Source organism: Abramis brama, assembly GCF_963993115.1.
Source record: "Abramis brama genome assembly, chromosome: 25".
NCBI lineage: Eukaryota > Metazoa > Chordata > Actinopteri > Cypriniformes > Leuciscidae > Abramis > Abramis brama.
In genome coordinates, this window is record NC_139987.1 from 26,179,552 (window position 1) to 26,198,569 (window position 19,018).

General features: G+C 37.0%; 1 protein-coding gene across 3 annotated transcripts in view; it reads left to right on the forward strand.

Moving 5' to 3' along the window:
• Nucleotides 1-19,018, forward strand: part of ttc28 (tetratricopeptide repeat domain 28) — a 301,508-nt gene that overhangs the window by 230,147 nt on the left and 52,343 nt on the right. For all 3 annotated transcript variants that reach the window (XM_084105072.1, XM_084105073.1, XM_084105074.1), the window contains one exon: nucleotides 7,480-7,987. In XM_084105072.1, the coding sequence (XP_083961198.1) occupies nucleotides 7,480-7,987 (508 nt within the window). The remainder of the gene's footprint in view (nucleotides 1-7,479; nucleotides 7,988-19,018) is intronic.

Here is a 19,018-nt window from a genome sequence, read left to right on the forward strand (position 1 = left end):
GATGGGCTTCCGAACATCGATTTCTTCCGTGTCACCTCTTCTCATGAGGACCAGTAAAGTGTGAGTGTGTTTAAAGGTTCCCGGAGGACAGTTTCACCGCTGCAGTTCTTCAGTTTAGTGTCAGACGTTTCTCCTAAACTACCTTCGGATGAATTAAAACGCACACAATCGAGTCTGCAGTTGACATACAGTACAGTAAGAGTAGAGCTGTCAAATTAATGCGGATTGATGCTTATTAAATGAGTAAAGTTTGAGATCATCGATTTTTCACAAATTCCTGGCAAATCTGAGCACAATGTGAGACATTTTTGAGAAGCTCTAGAAGTACACACTGATGATGGCTTAGGCCGAAACACGTCTGTGTGGACATGGTTACAATAAATTTATGAAATTATATCTTGAGAGTGCGGTTTTTCATCTTTATTTTTGATAACTTTTTTATTACTCGCACCCATAAATGATTTGGGAGTTGAGCGCGCCTGTTCTCAATATTATTTGAAGCTCTAGAAGAAACGCATGATATTTCTGGAGTATTTTTCTCAAACCTCCAAAAGCACCTGAAACAGTTGAGATACAAAAGCCATTTCTTTTTAGTGTTTGTCAAGCACTAAATGGGTTAAGACACAAGCTTGTAGTTAATATGTTAAATACATTTGTGATTTTATTTGTTTTTGGATTTTTTTCCACTCTTACACTGCAAAAAAAATATTTTTTTGTCTCATTTTCCAGTCCAAATATTTAAACATTCTGAAATCAAGATGCATTTACCACACTTGAGAAGCAAAATGACTCTTGTTTTCTGATAAACGTGTCAAAATTGTGTCAAAAACTTAATTCAAAAGGAAAGCAAGATTATTTTTTCTGACTCCATTGGCAGATATTTTTCTTATTTTAAGCATTTAATTTTGTTTTGTTTTAAAAATAAACAAAACTTTTTCACATTATGAATAGTATTTGAATAAAGGGTAAAGATTTTGTAAGCATATTGTGTAGTTGAGCTTGGAGTCGATTGTTTTATTTGTGATGACAACGCAATGAAACATGACAAATTGTGCAACGTAATTTTTGGCCGGACTGTCATACAAAGAAATTATGAACACATGCGAAAAACAAGAGAGAACCAACAAAATATGATTGATTGTGTCAATGTGAGCTTTTTGTTTTTCTATGCACCTTTAGTAAAATAAAACCTGTACAGCTGTCGTGTTTTATGCCAAATAATTTTCCCAGATAAATACCGTAACCAAGTTTAGTGTTTCGTTCTTCCCTCATATTTAAAAGTCTAAAATATGTTCAAAAAATTTTGCACAAATTTTCCAAAAACATAAACTCATTTAATTTTGTTTAGTTTTTTCCACAAAACCTTAATATCTTGAGTTCGCTATGCTTCTCAAGTAAACGTGTCTTGATTTCAGAATGTTTAGATACTTGTACTGAACGTGTTTTTTTGCAGTGTACCTGTTTCCTCTGTCTGAATGTGGTTATTTTTGACGAGAGTTGCAGTGATGTCAGGTCATTAAACCCTCACTCTGTAGTTTTGAGATCATCGTCTGTAGCGTCAGTTCAAAGAACGTCCCCGCAGACGGCTTTTATTGAAGTTAAGATGTCCACCGCTTTCTCATGACCTCACTTCTGGACCCTTTCTGAACAAAGAACAAAGGTTTACGTCAACTTGTGCACCTTTGAGAGCGTCGTGGCAGGAGAGAGACAGAGAGAGAGAGAGAGAGAGAGAGAGAGAGAGAGAGAGAGAGAGTGTGTGTGTGTGTGTGTGTGTGTGTGTGTGTGTGTGTGTGTATGTGTGTGAGAGAGAGAGAGAGAGAGAGAGAGAGAGGTTAAAGAATTAAAGCGAGTGCGGTTTTCTCCTGTCATTCTCTATGTCGAGATGTGAATCCGTGCTGCGCCAGCGCACACACACACACACAAGCAAGCCGCTGACTTGGGAAAATCAGCGAGAGGAGGGTGCAAAATCCCTCTTTATCGAAAATTGGCTCTCCCAGTGAACAGCCTCTAACAGAAATCCAGTGGGGTTTCCAAGGAAACCGTTCCACGGATCTGAAACTGTGAGCAAAGCTGGAGATGAATGGCTGATTTGTAGGACACACAACAATAGCAGTGCGAGGCATAATTGTACAATAATGAATAAAAATCAGGGAGAAAAGAGACAGGAGTTCGTGGTCAGGTGATCAATGTCCAGTGAGGTGTGTGTGTGTTTGAGTTTAAAAGATTAAAGAATTATGTTAGTAGTTGTTTTTAATAACCCTACAAGTTCTATTGAACCATCAAAATTTTTGGAACATATTTTAGACTTTTAAATATGAGGGAAGAACGAAACACTAAACTTGGTTACGGTATTTATCTGGGAAAATTATTTGGCATAAAACACGACAGCTGTACAGGTTTTATTTTACTATGAAAAAAGGTGCATAGAAAAACAAAAAGCTCACATTGACTACAAGTACAACACAATCAGTTATTAATATTTAGTTGGTTCTCTCTTGTTTTTCGCATCATGTCATGTTTCATTGCGTTATCATCACAAATAAAACGATCGACTCCAAGCTCAACTACACAATATGCTTACAAAATCTTTACCCTTTATTTAAATACTATTCAAAATATATATATATTGTGGATAATACCGTATTTTTTGGTGTACACACACTAGCATAGCTGTTGATTGTGACATAACCGCTTTTAGAGTGTATTGAATCCCTATGTTTAACAGATTCCTGAAAAAGGAGTTTCCTCCACAGTTCGTCATCTTTAATACCAGGAATGACCCGAAATGAAGCTCCGCGGCTTCAAACAGGGCTCACGATAGCATATCTCTGAACATAAGAAGACCTCTCTCCTGATGGAGGGTAATTGCCTCACCGTGTAACATGTCCCGGAGCCTTTAAACTCCGGCAAACCGCTGGAAGTTTTGATGGCTGGAGGTAATTGGTTCCAGGCGGCGCTGGGAAACGGAGAGTTGAAGGCCTTGAGCTGGACCGTCGAGTCCCCCCAGGTCCGTCTTTTGTCCGCGTGCCCTGAAATCAAGCGTTTTAACTTCTGTTCTATCAGGGCATCCGTCCCAGCACCCCATCGAGAAACAACCGTCCCCGTTACTCCCTAAATAGAGCGGATATCTGCGCCGAACATGTGGTTGTGTTTTAATCACTGTTTATAGCTTGATTGATGTAGCGTCAAGGCTAAAGTTGGACCTGCTGTCTTTTGTTGTGTGTCAAGCGTTGTGTAATGTAAGCTCTGTTCCAGAATCTAGTGAGCTGCCTTGCTGTGTGTTGTCTACATAGGCCGCATGCTGACCGAAATGGACAGGGTTTGTAGTTATGATGTTGCTTGGCTAATGACATAATAATCTAATCATCTTGAAACTGTACAGAACATGCAAATGTTGGCTAAAATAGTGCATTTCTAGTTAGAGTGAATTGTTTTATCTATACTTTTCTGAAATAATAATCAGGTTTGAACATAAAAGGCTAAAAGTTTTGAAAATTTCAGTGCATATCTGTGTGAAGTAAAAGGACACGAGCTGTTGTAGCTCCGCCCCCCTGTGCCGGGAGCAGCAGCTCATTTGCATTTAAAGGAACAGACACAAAAACAGTGTGTTTTTGCTCACCCTCAAAAAGTGACAGTTTTAACATGTTATATAAAAATATCTGTGGGGTATTTTGAGCTAAAACTTCACATACACACTCTGGGGACATCAGAGATTTATTTTACATCTTGTGAAAAGAGCATTATACACTCCTTTAAATTTTATTCACAATATTTCTGTTTTTACCGTATTTTTTTGGTCAAATGAATGCAGCCTTGGTGAGCAGAAGAGACTTCTTTCAAACACATTTAAAAAAATCTTTTGAACAGTAGTTTACTTCCACTTCAGGTAAAGTCGAGAGCTTTGCATTGTTGGATTAAAGAATTTCGCACAGTATTCTGTGTTTGTATATTGCAGGTCATTCCATGCATACAGAAATTGTGCACCGTTTACACACTATATGCTGTAGAAATAGTAATAGTTGCATGTTAGGATGCTATTCTGACCATAGACACTTTTGCTGCAATGCATTTTAGTATTGCGTTCTCTGCGAAGAATGCATGTGATGAATTTGACCAAAAGACAGCGACCATGTCGTAAAAGTGGTTTTGTCTAGGTGAGCATCTCTCGTTTGTGTGTGTGTGTGTGTGTGTGTGTGAAGCCTCCTCTCTGACATACACCAGGTGTGACAGATAAGCTCTCCCTCTCGTCCCTGTATTTCAACAAGGTTACTTTAAAGTTCCTGATCTTGCTTTGATCGATTTGTCAAGGTTTTTTTACTTTGTAATCTTTCACCAGAATGTAATTCATAAAATTGTAAGACTGATATTAAAAGACCAAATTCATTATAGACCTTTTTAATGATATATATACTATGTAGGCCTAAGCAGATTAACCAAAATATAAACGCAATGCAGTTTTTGTGAAGCATCTTTCCATAGAAAACCATATTCTGTGCTCATCTGTATATGGGATGCATCATCAATGAGGTGTTTACTGAGTTTGATCTTTTAATACCATTGTTTTAGTAGATTAAGTGTTTTCATTGTTGAGTGCTTTAGAATATCTTGCTGTTTTTAGTGATTGAAATACTGCAGCAAGTGCTGTATATGGATCATAAGTGCTGTATATGGATCATAAGTGCTGTATATGGATCATAAGTGCCATATTTTTCACATATTTTCGTTTTTTCTTCTTTTGAGAGGTGATCTACACTGATAAAAATGATTTTGTGGTGAAGTAAATACTACAGAAGAAATGTAATGTAATTTCCATGAAAAAGTTAGTTAAGGCAAGAATTAAAAAAACTTAAGTAAATTCTATATTAGTACTCAATTCAAGCGTGTAATAATGAAAGTGTAAATAACAACGTTATAAAATTAAGCAAAATTACTCAACTTTGCTGTTTCTCGTGTTCCCATCATGCACTGGGCCTTGAATAATTAATGAGGTTGATTTTTCACTGTTTTCCAGCTGTATTTACACTGTTTCATCATTGCTTTTGTTGTTAGGATTAGTAACTTTTAGGATTAGCCATTTTGTGACATTTGGAGTTGACGCATTCAAACACAAAAACGATCCATCAAATGTTACCGTCATTGTGTATTGTCTATCAAAGTATTGAGGTCTCTGCATTCACGTGACGCTTAACTCCTTTAATGTAGAATATCTATTGTATTAATTACTTTAAAAGTGTGGTTTAATTCAGTGTTATATTGTTTGAGTGAAATGTATTGCAAAGGAAACTTCCAACTAAATAAATATTACTCAACCTTTTACTAGCCAAGTTAAAATTACTTATTTCCTTTGTTACTTTCACCTAACTTAGTTAAGTAGAGTTTACTTAATTCCATATGTGAAATTTACTTAAAAATATGCGTGTGAAATTTACTAAAAAAATATTTGTGCAAAAACTTGACAAAGAAAAATTAAGTACATTTTACTTATTGTTTTTTTTTTTCAGTGTAAATATCCGTGGCTTGAAACGGATGTAAAACTGAGCTTGATGTTTCGCTCCCCGGGTCTCCTCATCAGTCACGTGACTGGAAACTATGAATTGTTGTTCTGAAATGCAGTTTTGACACCATTGAAGCCGACGAAGCTGTACTTGCGTGATGTTGTCTCTAAGATGACCGTCGAGAGGACTGTGTTAGCTTTAAGACGACTTTGATTCTGCTGAAGAAAGTTGTTTGTGGCTAATGGGCTTCCCATCGAGCATGTCATTCTGTGTCTCTCGAGTCCCGGCTGAACATGCGAGAGATTTCCACAAGGCCTCGGCATATTTTTTACGGATTTTGCGAGAGATCAGCGTTTGCTAAGATTTGGACTTGAGAGGCTTCACGGGTTTTGTTCTCGGCAGACAACACGTTACATGGCAGAGCGCTTTCTGCTCGTCTCGATGTCTCTGTAATGGGATGCACTGATATCACACAACTTTGCCATATGTTTCGAGGATGAGAGCTGTGTTTACTTATCTAATCACTGTTTAATATAAAATAAAACAGTGAGACATAGGAGCCCATGTGTATTAGTAATTATACCACAATTAAAGGAATTATGAAATCATCTCACCCTCATAACACAAATAAATTCAGTGTTATTTTAGTATTATTTATATAATATTATAGTTTATTAATATTGGAATTAGATTTTATATTTTTTATATTTTTCTTTTTCTTTTTTGGGGGGTAATTTTATTATGTGCTTTTGTCATTTTTACTAGCTTTTTTAAAATATATTTATATATGATATATTTTATATAATTTGTAAGTATGCTATTTTTATTAGTTTAAGATATTTCTATTTAGCTTTTTTTGTTTCAGTTTGTTTTGGTAATTATGTTTATAGCTTTTGTCATTTTTATTAGGTTTTTTTTGTATTTCTATGTAGCTTTAATTTATATTTATATTAAGTTTTAGTCATTCTGTTACATGTTTCTGTTATTTTTTAATACTTTCTATAACGTTTTTTAATTCTGTTTTGTTATATGCTTTTGTCATTTTTATTATTTTTTTATATTTCTTTAATTATTTTATTTTAGTACTTCAACTTTAATTTAGTTTAATTTAATTCAGTTATTTGCCAACATTTCTAATGTGCATTTGTTTAATATTTATGTCTTTTATTTCACCTTTATTTCAGTCACCAGGGTTTTTTAATAGTTTTAGTTTTAGTTAACAAGTGCTCATGCTGCTCTTTTCCCATATAATGAAAATTGAATGATTCACACTGTTAAGCTTTAAAAAGTACTATAAAAGTAGTTTGTGCACTGCAAAAAATGATTTTCTTACTTAGTATTTTTGTCTGGTTTCCAGTCCAAATATCAAAAAATTCTTAAATCAAGATGCATTTACTAGATAAGTAAAATTAGATAAGATATTATGTCTTGTTTTCTGGGGGAATAAATCAAAATTAAGTGAGTTTTTGCTTAAAACAAGCTAAATTGTCTGTCCATGGGGTAAGAAAAATAATCTTAATATTCAAACAGAAACAAGATTATTTTTCTTACCCCATGGACAGACAATTTAGCTTGTTTTAAACAAAAACTCACTTAATTTTGATTTATTTCCCCAGAAAACAAGACATAATATCTTATCTAATTTTACTTATCTAGTAAATGCATCTTGATTTAAGAATTTTTTGATATTTGGACTGGAAACCAGACAAAAATACTAAGTAAGAAAATCATTTTTTGCAGTGTGAATCTTGTCAAATGCCTTATGGAAGGAACAAATCAAAATATACATGATTACATGCAGCAAATTTCAATTTTAAACATTAAAACATGATGCATGATTCACGATAAGCCATGAAAGAAATGTTTTTTGACCTCATCCTCCTCAAACCTGTCATGAAGTGTTGTGAGGAACCGTTTTTGACTCTTCATACGTGGCTCATCCAATCAGATTTGAGCATTGCATCTTCTCTCTCTCCCTCCACAGGCGGCGTCTTCAGCCCTCAGCAGTTTGGGTCACGTCTACACGGCCATCGGCGACTATCCCAACGCCCTGGCGAGCCACAAGCAGTGTGTCCTGCTGGCCAAACAGTCCAAGGACCAGCTCTCCGAGGCCCGTGAGCTGGGCAACATGGGAGCCGTGTACATCGCCATGGGCGACTTCGAGAACGCCGTGCAGTGCCACGAACAGCACCTGAGCATCGCCAAGAGCCTCGGAAACAAGCGCGAGGAGGCGCGCGCCTACAGCAACCTGGGCAGCGCTTACCACTACCGGCGTAACTTCGACAAGGCCATGTCCTACCACACACACGTGCTGGAGCTCGCTCAGGAGCTGGAGGAGAAGAGCATCGAGATGAGGGCGTACGCAGGCCTGGGACACGCCGCCCGGTGCATGCAGGACCTGGAGAGAGCCAAGAAGTACCACGAGCAGCAGCTCAGCATCGCCGAAGGCCTGAAGGACCGCGCCGCCGAGGGCAGGGCTTCGTCCAATCTGGGTGAGCGCTGGGGAACACGGGTCACAACACCAAAATAATCACTTTAGTTTGAGTTTCAGAGAGTGCAACTGTCAGTTTATTAGATTCTAAATAGCTTTTTATTTCAGTCATTTGTTTATGCTTTTATTCTATTTATTAGCTTTTTTTATATTTCTGTTTCAATTTCTTACTTATTTATTTCAGCTATTTCCCAAGTCGTTGGCAAGCTTTTGTTGGCAAAATTGAGAAAAAAACTGGAGATGCACCGATATGAACATTTTGGCCGATACCGAGAAACCGATAATTCTTTATAGTTTAAAGCCGATAACCGATACATTTGCAGATAAATCTAAATCCAAATTTTTATATATTTTTTTTTAAGCAATTCAAAATCATCAGAGCCCATGTGAAGTGTTTTAGCTGAAGGAAATAATACATTATTTATCGGCTTTAATATATCGCCCACATTTTCTTATCAGGACGATAACATTAAAAAATTAACATATTAACAGATACCGATATGGTGGTCGATATATCGTGCCTCCCTTGCAAATAGTCAAAAATTATAATTTTGTGTTTAAAATTTTTCAAATCATATAATTAACTTGTATAAAATGAATATCAAATTTTGCAATCTTGCTGATATTCGAGAAAATAGCACTCTTGCTCATGTGATATTATTTAGCTATATCATGTTATAAACGCAAAATACAATAATTCATACAAGAGCAATTCCTAACGAATGTTTGTGGGCATTTTTATTACTCGTGGAGGCGTTTTCCATCCTTGCACGACTCCAGTATGTGTCAAAGTCAGACTAGCTTGCTTGTTAAGGTGTAATAAAGGGCTATTAGGCTGGCTGTATTGAACTGTTTTAATACTGGTTTAATTTCACAGCGGTGACAAACAGTACTGATGTTTATATATATAAATGTCTTGCAAAAAGGCCACTTATCTAGTCAGAGGCCAAAAAAAGCAAGTGCACGGTGACGTTTAATCAGCACTTCTCCAATGGTGAGTTTTGACTATGTCATTTTGGTGCATCACTACTTTTGGAAAAACTAAACCAGCTGAAGATCAGCAGCCCAAACTGAGACATCAAAGAGCATCAGCAAACCAGCTTAGACTGGTTTAATGTGGCTTTTTCAGCCAGAAATTGTTCCTTAGAGTGGCGAATTGAAGCTGTTTTTGCTGAATGAATGACAAGTTTACATTTTAGGTGAACCGTTCCTTTAATTAAACATAAAGCTGGCAGAAATGAAAATTCAAAGCCTACCCAAGAAAATAAATTAAGGCCAACACATAATGTTATTAGCTTGAAATATACAGTCATGATTGCTTTTGCGCATTACATTTGTCTAGTTATTAAGAACAACAGTGTGGATGAATATTTATGTTTCTATTTCCAGTTTAGTGGCTCGATGACTCTGTGCTCCTGCAGGGGTCTAAACCATCGGTGTGCCAGACCTACGGCTGATGAATCGAAGCCGTCCAAACCGAGTGTTTCAAAGCCCGTCTAATCTCTCACTCTGACTTTTATTGCTCCAATCTCACGTTCCCTCTTTCCATCAGTCTGATCCGAAACGCTCCGTGCTCTCAGATAAATAAACTCCCAAAAGAAAAATGTTGCCACAGGACTGTTAATATCAGGATTACGGTAGAGTGCACAAGATAGTGAACATTTTAGGAGTCAAATCATGTCTTTTGTGCTGGATTTGTACATTTAAAATGTGAGTGCAAAACTGTTAAACATCATGCATGGTTTATTTAGCCCATTTTATCATCAGTCAGCATTGGCAGTGTTATTAGCGGCCAAGCACTGAAGGTGTATTGTATCCATTAGTGTTGTTATTCCTCCTCCTCCTTCTATCGCAGCCCATAGAGCTGATTGCGGTAAATGATGAAGTTTGGCACACAGATAGAGGACAGTCTGAATGTTAACTAAAGCACATTTGGAGTCTCTAATTCATTCCCTCTAGCGCCACCAACTGTTCAAAGTTGCACTAACAATTTGAACCATAAGGGCTAGAAACAAAATTATTTTCCCTCTAATTCCTTGCCTCAAGACTATTCGATTGTACCATATAACGTCTTTTTCCATCATACATTTTTTTTCTAAATTTTCTTTCATGAAAATTGGCTCAGATCATCTTCAGACCGTGCTGGCAAAAAGTTATTAAAAGCTTTTTGATAGACCCAACCGTTTTCGAATAACGCACCAATGGATTTGACAAAGAGCAAGTCAAAATGGATGCGAGGATACGTGTATCTCCGTAACTCTTTAGCGTATTGAGACAAATCTTGGTACATGTCATCACAAGCATGACCTGAGACTACTTGCAGAGTTTCGGTTCAGCGCCACATACTGGTCAGAAGAAAAATGACTATTCTCTTTTGATTCAGCGCAGCAAACCGAGTCGAATGATACCCAGTTTTCCCATATCGCCCATTTTGGATTTAGTTGTAAAATGCTGTATTTTATGAATGCATTAGCATATCATTACAAAACTTGGTATGTGTCCTCTGCACCATGAAATGAAGCTACTCAAAAGGTTTTGAGATAGCACCACCTTTTGGTAAATAATAATGATGACATTTAAAAACAAAATGCCAATAGCATTTGATTCATTTAGCCTATTTTAATGAAACTGGTCTTGATAGATTCCTTAGAACAACGATACTAATTATGACATATTTGGTCTGAAATTGCTGAATTTTGAATTTCTCCTAGACTGTTGGTCCGATTTGAACCAAAAATGGCTAAGATCATCTTCAGACTATGCCGGCAAAAAAGTTATTAAAAGCTTTTTGATTGACCAAACCGCTCTCGAATAACATCACCAAATTGATGTCTTGATGCCAAGCTGATTCTGTGGCTGAAACTTCGGCATATCGACACCAAACTTTGTCCGTGTCATTATCACCTCACGCTGACCACACCACATTAATGTGGTAACAGCGCAACCTAATGGGCAATATGTTAAAAGCATTTGAATCAATACTGGTGATCATATTCATATTTTTCAGCTGTTCTGCCTAAAATAATCTTAAAGGGGTCATGAACTGGCTTTTTAAATTTTTTAATATTGTTGTCTGAGGTCAACTTATGAGGTTCGCTTGGTTTTTACATTCAAAAACATCAAAATGAATAAGTAATAGGGTATTTTCTACCCTGGTTTTGAGCCTAGCTCCTGAAACGCTCTGTTTTTATGGGCGTGCCGCATTGAAGACTTGGAAGTAAACGCCCACTGCTATGATTGGATAACAGTTTTGCATATTATAATGAGTTTCATGTAATGCGCGAATCGGTGGGCGGGGCTAAACCGGCAGTGTTGAAGTAGGCGTTGATCTTCTGCGGAGGCGGGGTTTGATACCCTTTGACCTCATAGATCCCCACTTTGAAAAACCTGTCGTTCGCTGTGCCTGGTGTCAATAAAAGCTTTTATTGGACTAACAAGGAAGTTTTCAGTTCTGAGACTTACAGGATATTCTTATAGTATGAAGACCTCTTATATGTCAAAAGCTCAAGGAAAATTTGATTTCTCAGTTCATCAACCATTTAAAATGTCTTTAATTTCTTATTGCTGCAGTTGCTTTTCTATATTTTTTTAAGTTTTCTATATAATATTTATTTAATTTAATTTCAATTACCAAAAACTAATTTTGGTTTACAATAACAACACTGTCTGTAAGGCAAAAATTGTTAGTCAAATTGCTTAGAAAAGTTATAAAACAGGTCAAGCTGCATGATTTGAGTTACCCCTCAAAGTTTAATAGCTGTGGTTATGTGTTTGTTAAGATCTGTAACAATAAGTGAAACACTCACTGTTATTGCCATTTGTTCTATTTTCTGCAATCTTGAAGTGTTGATGAATATACATAGTAGCACAAGGAAGTCCATAGGGTGATATTTATGGCCTGTGAAGCTCTCATGGAAACAAATTAAATCAATTTCTTTCCGCTTTTGCGTGCGGCTGTGATAAATTTGTATTGGAAGCTTGTACGATCAGGTGAGCTCATTTAAAGCGGGGATATAAATATGACTAGATTACTCCCAGCGTCTCTGAGGTTGTTACTCTGCGAACAGGTTTATTGTTCAGACCTAATGATGCCGGAGAGGTTGCACGGATGAATAATGCATCTTCTGCAGACTCATGCTAAGCTTTTGAAAACGCAGAGTCGACGGCTAGCATCCCAGCACTCTTTCACTCCCAGGACAGGAGCGGCTCGGCTTGATCGATCAGAGTTATTAATAGCTGGAGAGGCTGAAAGAATAGTAGCGCTTCTAAAATTAACAATCTCACGCGCTGCTGAGAAACCTGGAAGTCCACAAATTGATCTCGCTGTCAAAGGTTGAGTCTGAGAAAGGCAACAGATGTTTAAAGGTAAAGCAGGCGTTTATTAAAGCTTTATCGTGTTTACTCGTAGACTGATTGGGCTCAACAAACATGTTTTATTAGCTATCGATGTCGATATCTATGACATGTACCTAAAAGTCACGTAGTTGAAGCCAGTCGTGCTCTGGAAGAAAAAAATCCCATTCATTTTCTCCATACAGACATTGATTTTTAATCGTTTCAATAATTTAAAAAAACGTATTTATTTGGTTTATTAGCCAAATTGAAGCCAAAGAGAAACATTGTTCAGCACTCAAGCATTTTCCATGAATACTTTTTGTAATATTTTTATATTTAATATGCAATATATAAAATGTATAATGTAATATTTAATAATATAGTATAGGCTACTTTAATATTTTGCAATAGATGCAATATTAAAAATAAACAGTCATTTAAAATATTGTTTTACGCAAAAACTCATAATTTTACGTTATGCCGTTTTATTTGATTAGGTCATCATTGTAATAATTTTCCCATAACAGAATTAAGTGCACAATCATGTGTCTTTTTATGATTTGCTAAATTTTTGTGTGTCTAATAAAAGTTTTACAAATGTTCTGAATTATTGGAGAAAAAATTAATCGTAAAAATACAGAATCGATGCTACTGAAAAGTGAGCAGTCATGCATAATTTTGTGATTCGTGCATAATTATTGAAATATGCACAAACGATTTTTGCAATGCATATTCAGAACTTGGCTATCTATAGATTCCTATACCAATATAAAGATTATTATCACTGCATATTTTAGCATTTAATCAAAGTTGTGTCCCTCAAGCACAGCCGAAACACGCGTCCTCCTCCTCCAGGCCCTTTCCCGCTCAGGTGGGATGATGCTCATGCTCTCGACTCATATTTTATTAAAACTGGTTTTGAGTTTGGTTGTTGTTGCGATATTTAAGCCCTGAGCAACGTGAATTTGATCCTGTTGTGATAGTGCTGAGTGGACGGTAACCGGAGGCCATAAACACACTTCACACACACACACACACACACACCGCGGTCAGAAGCGTGAGGACACCAGCGTTCAGATGTGGACTGTGTGTGTGTGTGTGTGTGTGTGTGTGTGTGGGGATTAAGCTGTAGGTTTGTGAGGTTAAAGTGGTGTGTGTGTTTCTGTAGGGTTAGCGGTGTCTGGGTTGTGTGTTATTAGGGTTTCAGTATTGTTTGTGAAATGTGTGTGTGTTTTAGTTTGGTTAACAGTAGGGATGAATGATTAGGGGGAAAAATCAACAAATAAATTCTTATAAAAATTTAAATAGTGATTTAAAATGCAATTAAACAAACAAACAACAACAACAACAAACACCAGGTTCGCTGTTCTTGTTTGTAGAGCTGCATAATTTGGCCAAATATTTTGTTATTATATATCAATATGACTAAAATAATAATAATTATTATTATTTTATTATTATTATTATTATTATTATTATACAAATAATACAAAATATTAAACAAAATAAGAAATTATTTGTAATATTATTTCACTGTAAAATTAAGAAAAATTATATTTTGGAAAATTATATAATAATAATAATTTAATTTTACAGATAAATAGTAAAATGACTAATATTTCTGGCTCAAGTATTGTTGGCAGTGTGTTTCAGTAAGGTTAGCAGTCTGTGTCTGTGTGTGTGTGTGTGGATGCGTGTTTGTGTGTGCGGGCATGTGTGTATGTGCACTCATGTGTGCGTGTGTTTGTGTGTGGGTGTGTTCGTTTCTGTCTGTGTGTGCATGTGTGTGTGTCTGCGCGTTTGTCTGTGTGTGTGTTTGTGTGAATATGATTGACTATATGTGTGTGTGCAATTGTGTGTGTTTTTGTGTGTATGTGTGTGCGTGCTTGTGTTTATGTGCAGGTGTGTGTGTGTGTGTGTGTGCACTCGTTTGTGTGTGAGATTTTCTCCCATGACTCTAGTTTTAGAACATTACACATTGTTGATATTAATTTTCTCCGCTCCACAGCTGCAGGCAGAATATTAGCCGGTTTATCTCATTTATTTTTCCTTAGATTAATATTCAGTCATTTAAAGAGACTATTTAAAAGAGACTTAAAGAGACAGAGTCATTTTAGGACTAATGCTCCTCTCTAAAGTACTGAAGAGCTTCTCATGAAGTGAAGTAAATCATTATCAACTGTTGAAAAACACACACTGGTTGAAGACTACACATGTTGTGTTCATACTTATGCTGCGTTCACACCACATCATAATTATTATGTCTCGAGATGACTACTTGAGTACTTCAACAGCATTAATTAATCTTAGTTAATTACTACATTCACCAATACATTATTTAAAATCAATAGTTGTATCTATTAACATTAGTTAATACACAGTGAACTAACATGAACTATATATTTTTAATCTAACATTAAAAAATATATTGCTCATAGTTAGTCTATATTAACTGATGCATTAACTAATGTTAACAAATGAGACGAGTGTTATCGATATTTATACTGCACATTTGTAAACTCGTGCATATTTATTAGATTTAAAGTGCTTATCAATCTGAAAATGTGCTCTTGTTGTCATAAATCTTTGGAAACATACCACAAAAATGTATATATTAATATTTATATATTATATAATATATCAAGTAATATTATATTAAATGTTTATTAAGACTGTCTCATTATGGTTTGGCCATCAGTTGCTAAACAACTCGCCATAGCATTGCAGAATTAGCAGCGCTAAAGGGTTCAAATCTCAGGGTGCTCACCTCATTTCCAAATTACAAGTGTGAAACGTTACTTAAAGACCCGTTAAAAGCGTCATTAACACGAGGTTAGAATGCATTAACCCAGGGTGAAGTGTAGTGTGAAAAGCCGGTTTGATGTGTTGCTTTGACAGTTGTTACCAGCGGTCACGTCTGAGGCTCTGTTTCCACAGACAGTTATTGTGTGCCGTCTCCAGTACGCCGCGGGGGTGCAAGTATGCGACAGCACGCCAAAACCTCCAGAGATACCGAGGAAACACTGCAATATTCCAAAATAGATCTCTGAAAATTCCAAAGAATTCCGAAAGCCAGACTCCCGTCACTCTTAGACATTAAGCAGGGTGTTTATCAACAATCTGTGGCCGGTAAGAAACACTAACCACGCTCGAGTTTGCCGAAAGTGGAAGCAGAGAATAAACACAAGCTTTTCCGCAAGAGATCTAATGCAAAATTAATGCATCTGGGAAACTGTTGCCAGCCGCAGTTTTACTGTTCGACTGAAGCCAACAACAAAGCTGACCATAGACTCCCAGGAATCTCGACGCATTCAAAGTCTGCCATTTGTTTGTCCCCATTTTCCCTTGAGCTTTCGGAGACTGGCTCTGAGCTGTAAATCAGACTGCAGAATATCGGGCCTAGTTAGCGTTCACCGTTTGAATGGGAGGAGACGAGACTGGAATGGTTTTGAGAGACAGACGGGAATCATAACAAAGGAAAATAGCTCTGGAACTGACATGACTGCGCTTATTATTATTATTATTATCATGTTTTTACTTTCCGTCAGCCACCTCTTCTTGCAGTCACTCTGCGTACAATTTTGGTTTCCGTTAAATAAGTAGTGTGTGTTTGAGGTGAAGACATTAAGAGGGGTCGTTTTTCTGCTTTTCTTCAGCCATGAAACAGCTGCAGAATGAATCACAACACAATAAACTTTGATTTGTGTAACGTACTCCAAGAACAAAGTTGGAGTCAGGATCTAGACGCAGATAAAAACGATGTTTAATGGCTCAAAACAGTAATTCATGAGCTTCACCATAACAATGAATCCATGTTCACACGAACATTAGAACAAGTTCATTCAGACAATGATCCGTACAAGTAAGAATGAACACCGTGGTTAAATAACAGAACTAGTTAGATAACACGAGACACCTGGGTGTAATTAGCAAAAACAAAAGAACTACAAAGACCATGAACAGAACTACAAAAGGAACATGAACTCAAATGACAGTTCTCACAATGAAAGACATGACAAAGCACTGGTTCCTTACAATTTGAAGCAAAACGATGTTTGAAAATTGGAAGAAAAAGACTATTGAGCAAAATTAATCTTTTTTTCCCATGAAGCATTGCAGATAACATAATCGAATCAGAAATAATAGTACAATATGAAGCGAGTTAATTGATTTCTGTCATGAAATGGTGAAAAGGTGTAAAGTTTTGGTCTTGCTGGAATAGATCTGCTACGCTGCTGTTGTTATTGTTGCTTCTGCAGAGCAAGTATGGGACTTTCTACTGCCAGTACACACACCACACACTGCTGTGAGCAAGTGAGACATTGTACAATATAGCGTACATGAATTATTCCATAGCAGATCTATACAGGTGGAGCTGGGGAAGGAGGAGGGTTTCTGAAAGCGCTGCACTGCCACAGCAAATGCTGACCTGAGGATTGAGCTGCGAGCTCATTGGCTGCTGATACAGCAGGAACCAATCAGCTGTGCCCTATAGAGAATGATGTGATTGCAAGCAGATTGAGTTAAGGACCTATTAGCCTGCGCCATATAGAGTTTCATGACAGAGTTTGTATTTCAGTTGTAAAAAAAATTATATGAAATGGGGAGTGAGACTGATTCGATTACGTAATATGCAATGCTTTGAGTGTTTTAGCATTAATACTGATTAGTGCATCTCTTCTCATGTCTTTTTTGTCAAATTAAATAATCTTTTTTGCAAAAATTGCTCTCTATATGCTCCTTTTTTATTCATTTATTTATTGACGGACAGAAGTGTGCTATGGTCACACAGCCCTTTTGAGCTCAACATGTTAAACTTGTCATCATGACATGATTTTGACATGAAATCAGAGAATATGCGTTCTATTATTAAATGTACTATATTAAGAATTTAACACGTATCTAACGACTGCTGGTTGATCGGTTTCATTTAGCTGTCAAAATCTCGTCAGAGAAGTTGAGCTTTGAAGGCGAGTCCATGCTAAAGCTAATTAATTCGGAGTGTCACAGCCTTTACGGAAAGCTTGAAAGCGACAGCTATGTAATGAGTTCAAGTAGGACGCTCCCAGTAAAAAATAAAATAAAGTCATGGCGTTTCAGTCATTTGGGGTTGAATATTGTGCCATTTGAAGATTAAATTACTACATTTCACATGCATTCAGGCGAAACGACTGCCTGGGGAGGGAAGTATTTTTAATGTTTGTTTGAAGGCCTGCCCATCACTCGTTCCACATAGCAGGGCATCAAAGCTGGAAAGACCTCATCAAAATCCCACTTCTGCTAATGTAGGCAGAGGCTCTCAGAGCCTAGCATCTTCTTTAGCCTTATACTGCAGCACTGCAATTATTATTCACCCCTTATAGCAGATGCTGAGGAGTTTTTAACCTTTTCACTGACCTCCGATCAGTCTCAGATCCTGTTCCCCCATCTCATGCTTCCCTCTCCTGCGTGTCGGCTCAAGGGATTTAACTTTAGCGATGGGGCCATATGCATTCCTGCAGCGTCCGCAGGTGACCGTGTAATCCTCTTAACTAACCTATCAAAGAAGTGCTGTTTTTGTTTTGTCGTCTGATCCCATTCTTAACACGAAATGCTGAAGATAAAGCAAGCTAGGGTGTGATTGATATAGTCGCAGTTGCTTGTTAGCATACTATTACTTAAATTGTGCAAATCTGTGATCAAATTAGACATAGTGGTATCACCGACAAATCATAGCGTTTCCCGAACAATTGTTGTTGTGGTTTTTTTAAAGAATTTAACATATTGGCATCTTCATGAGCGGTAAGCAACTTTAAATCCTTTGATAAACACACTCCAAAACATATACAGTATGTACAGTATGCAGATGTGTTTATTTTATTATTTTATACATGCATTTTTAGTATTACTGTATAAATTTCAAGCCATGTTGCATACCACCAGGGGGCGCTCATTTTTAGAACAACTGGTGTAAATGATCCATTAGTTTAAGTAGATTGTGCACAAACACTCCCTACTGTTTGTGAATTATAAGCAGTCCCTTCTGTTAATTTGCAGACAGTAGGGAGTATTTATGGCCTAACCATGTAGAATTGTTCAGCTCAGCATTCCTGTTTTTAGCTCAAGGAAGTTTTTCAGTTTGTTGTGTTTACAGCAGTCACATTGGACAGAGCCAATATAAAAGTGTTTAAAAGTAAAAGCAGGATCAGTCGTTTAAAAAACAGATCTTTAGGTGTTGATCTCTTTCATCAAAGGTTTTGGTGTCTGGCACGTTTCACCTCTCATGTCTCAAAGGATTCATTTTCAAACAAGTCTCAAGATTTGTTCAATGATAAATGAAGAATCATGGGGTTAAGTATTGATAATTAGCCTCTGAAGACCTGGGCTGTTTTAGAGGAAATATTTGTGAATAGAGAAGAGCTCTAATGGGCGCTCAGTGTCAGGATACCAGCTTGGCACTGGATCTAATTGGATTTACCACATGCTGGTAATCCTGCCTTGGCACATGAGTATTGACACTGAGCAGATGGGCAACCCCTCACCCATTCTGATACCTACCCCCCGTCGCCTCCTGCTTGCTCAAACGCAGAAGGACACGCTCATGGCCCGTGACTCAGTCAGTGAGTCCCTCAAGATGCCAAGCCACTTTATCAACAATGGCTCTAAAAATCCCTTTCATCTTGCATGCTACTTTCCCCCCAATGTGTTTTCATTGGCG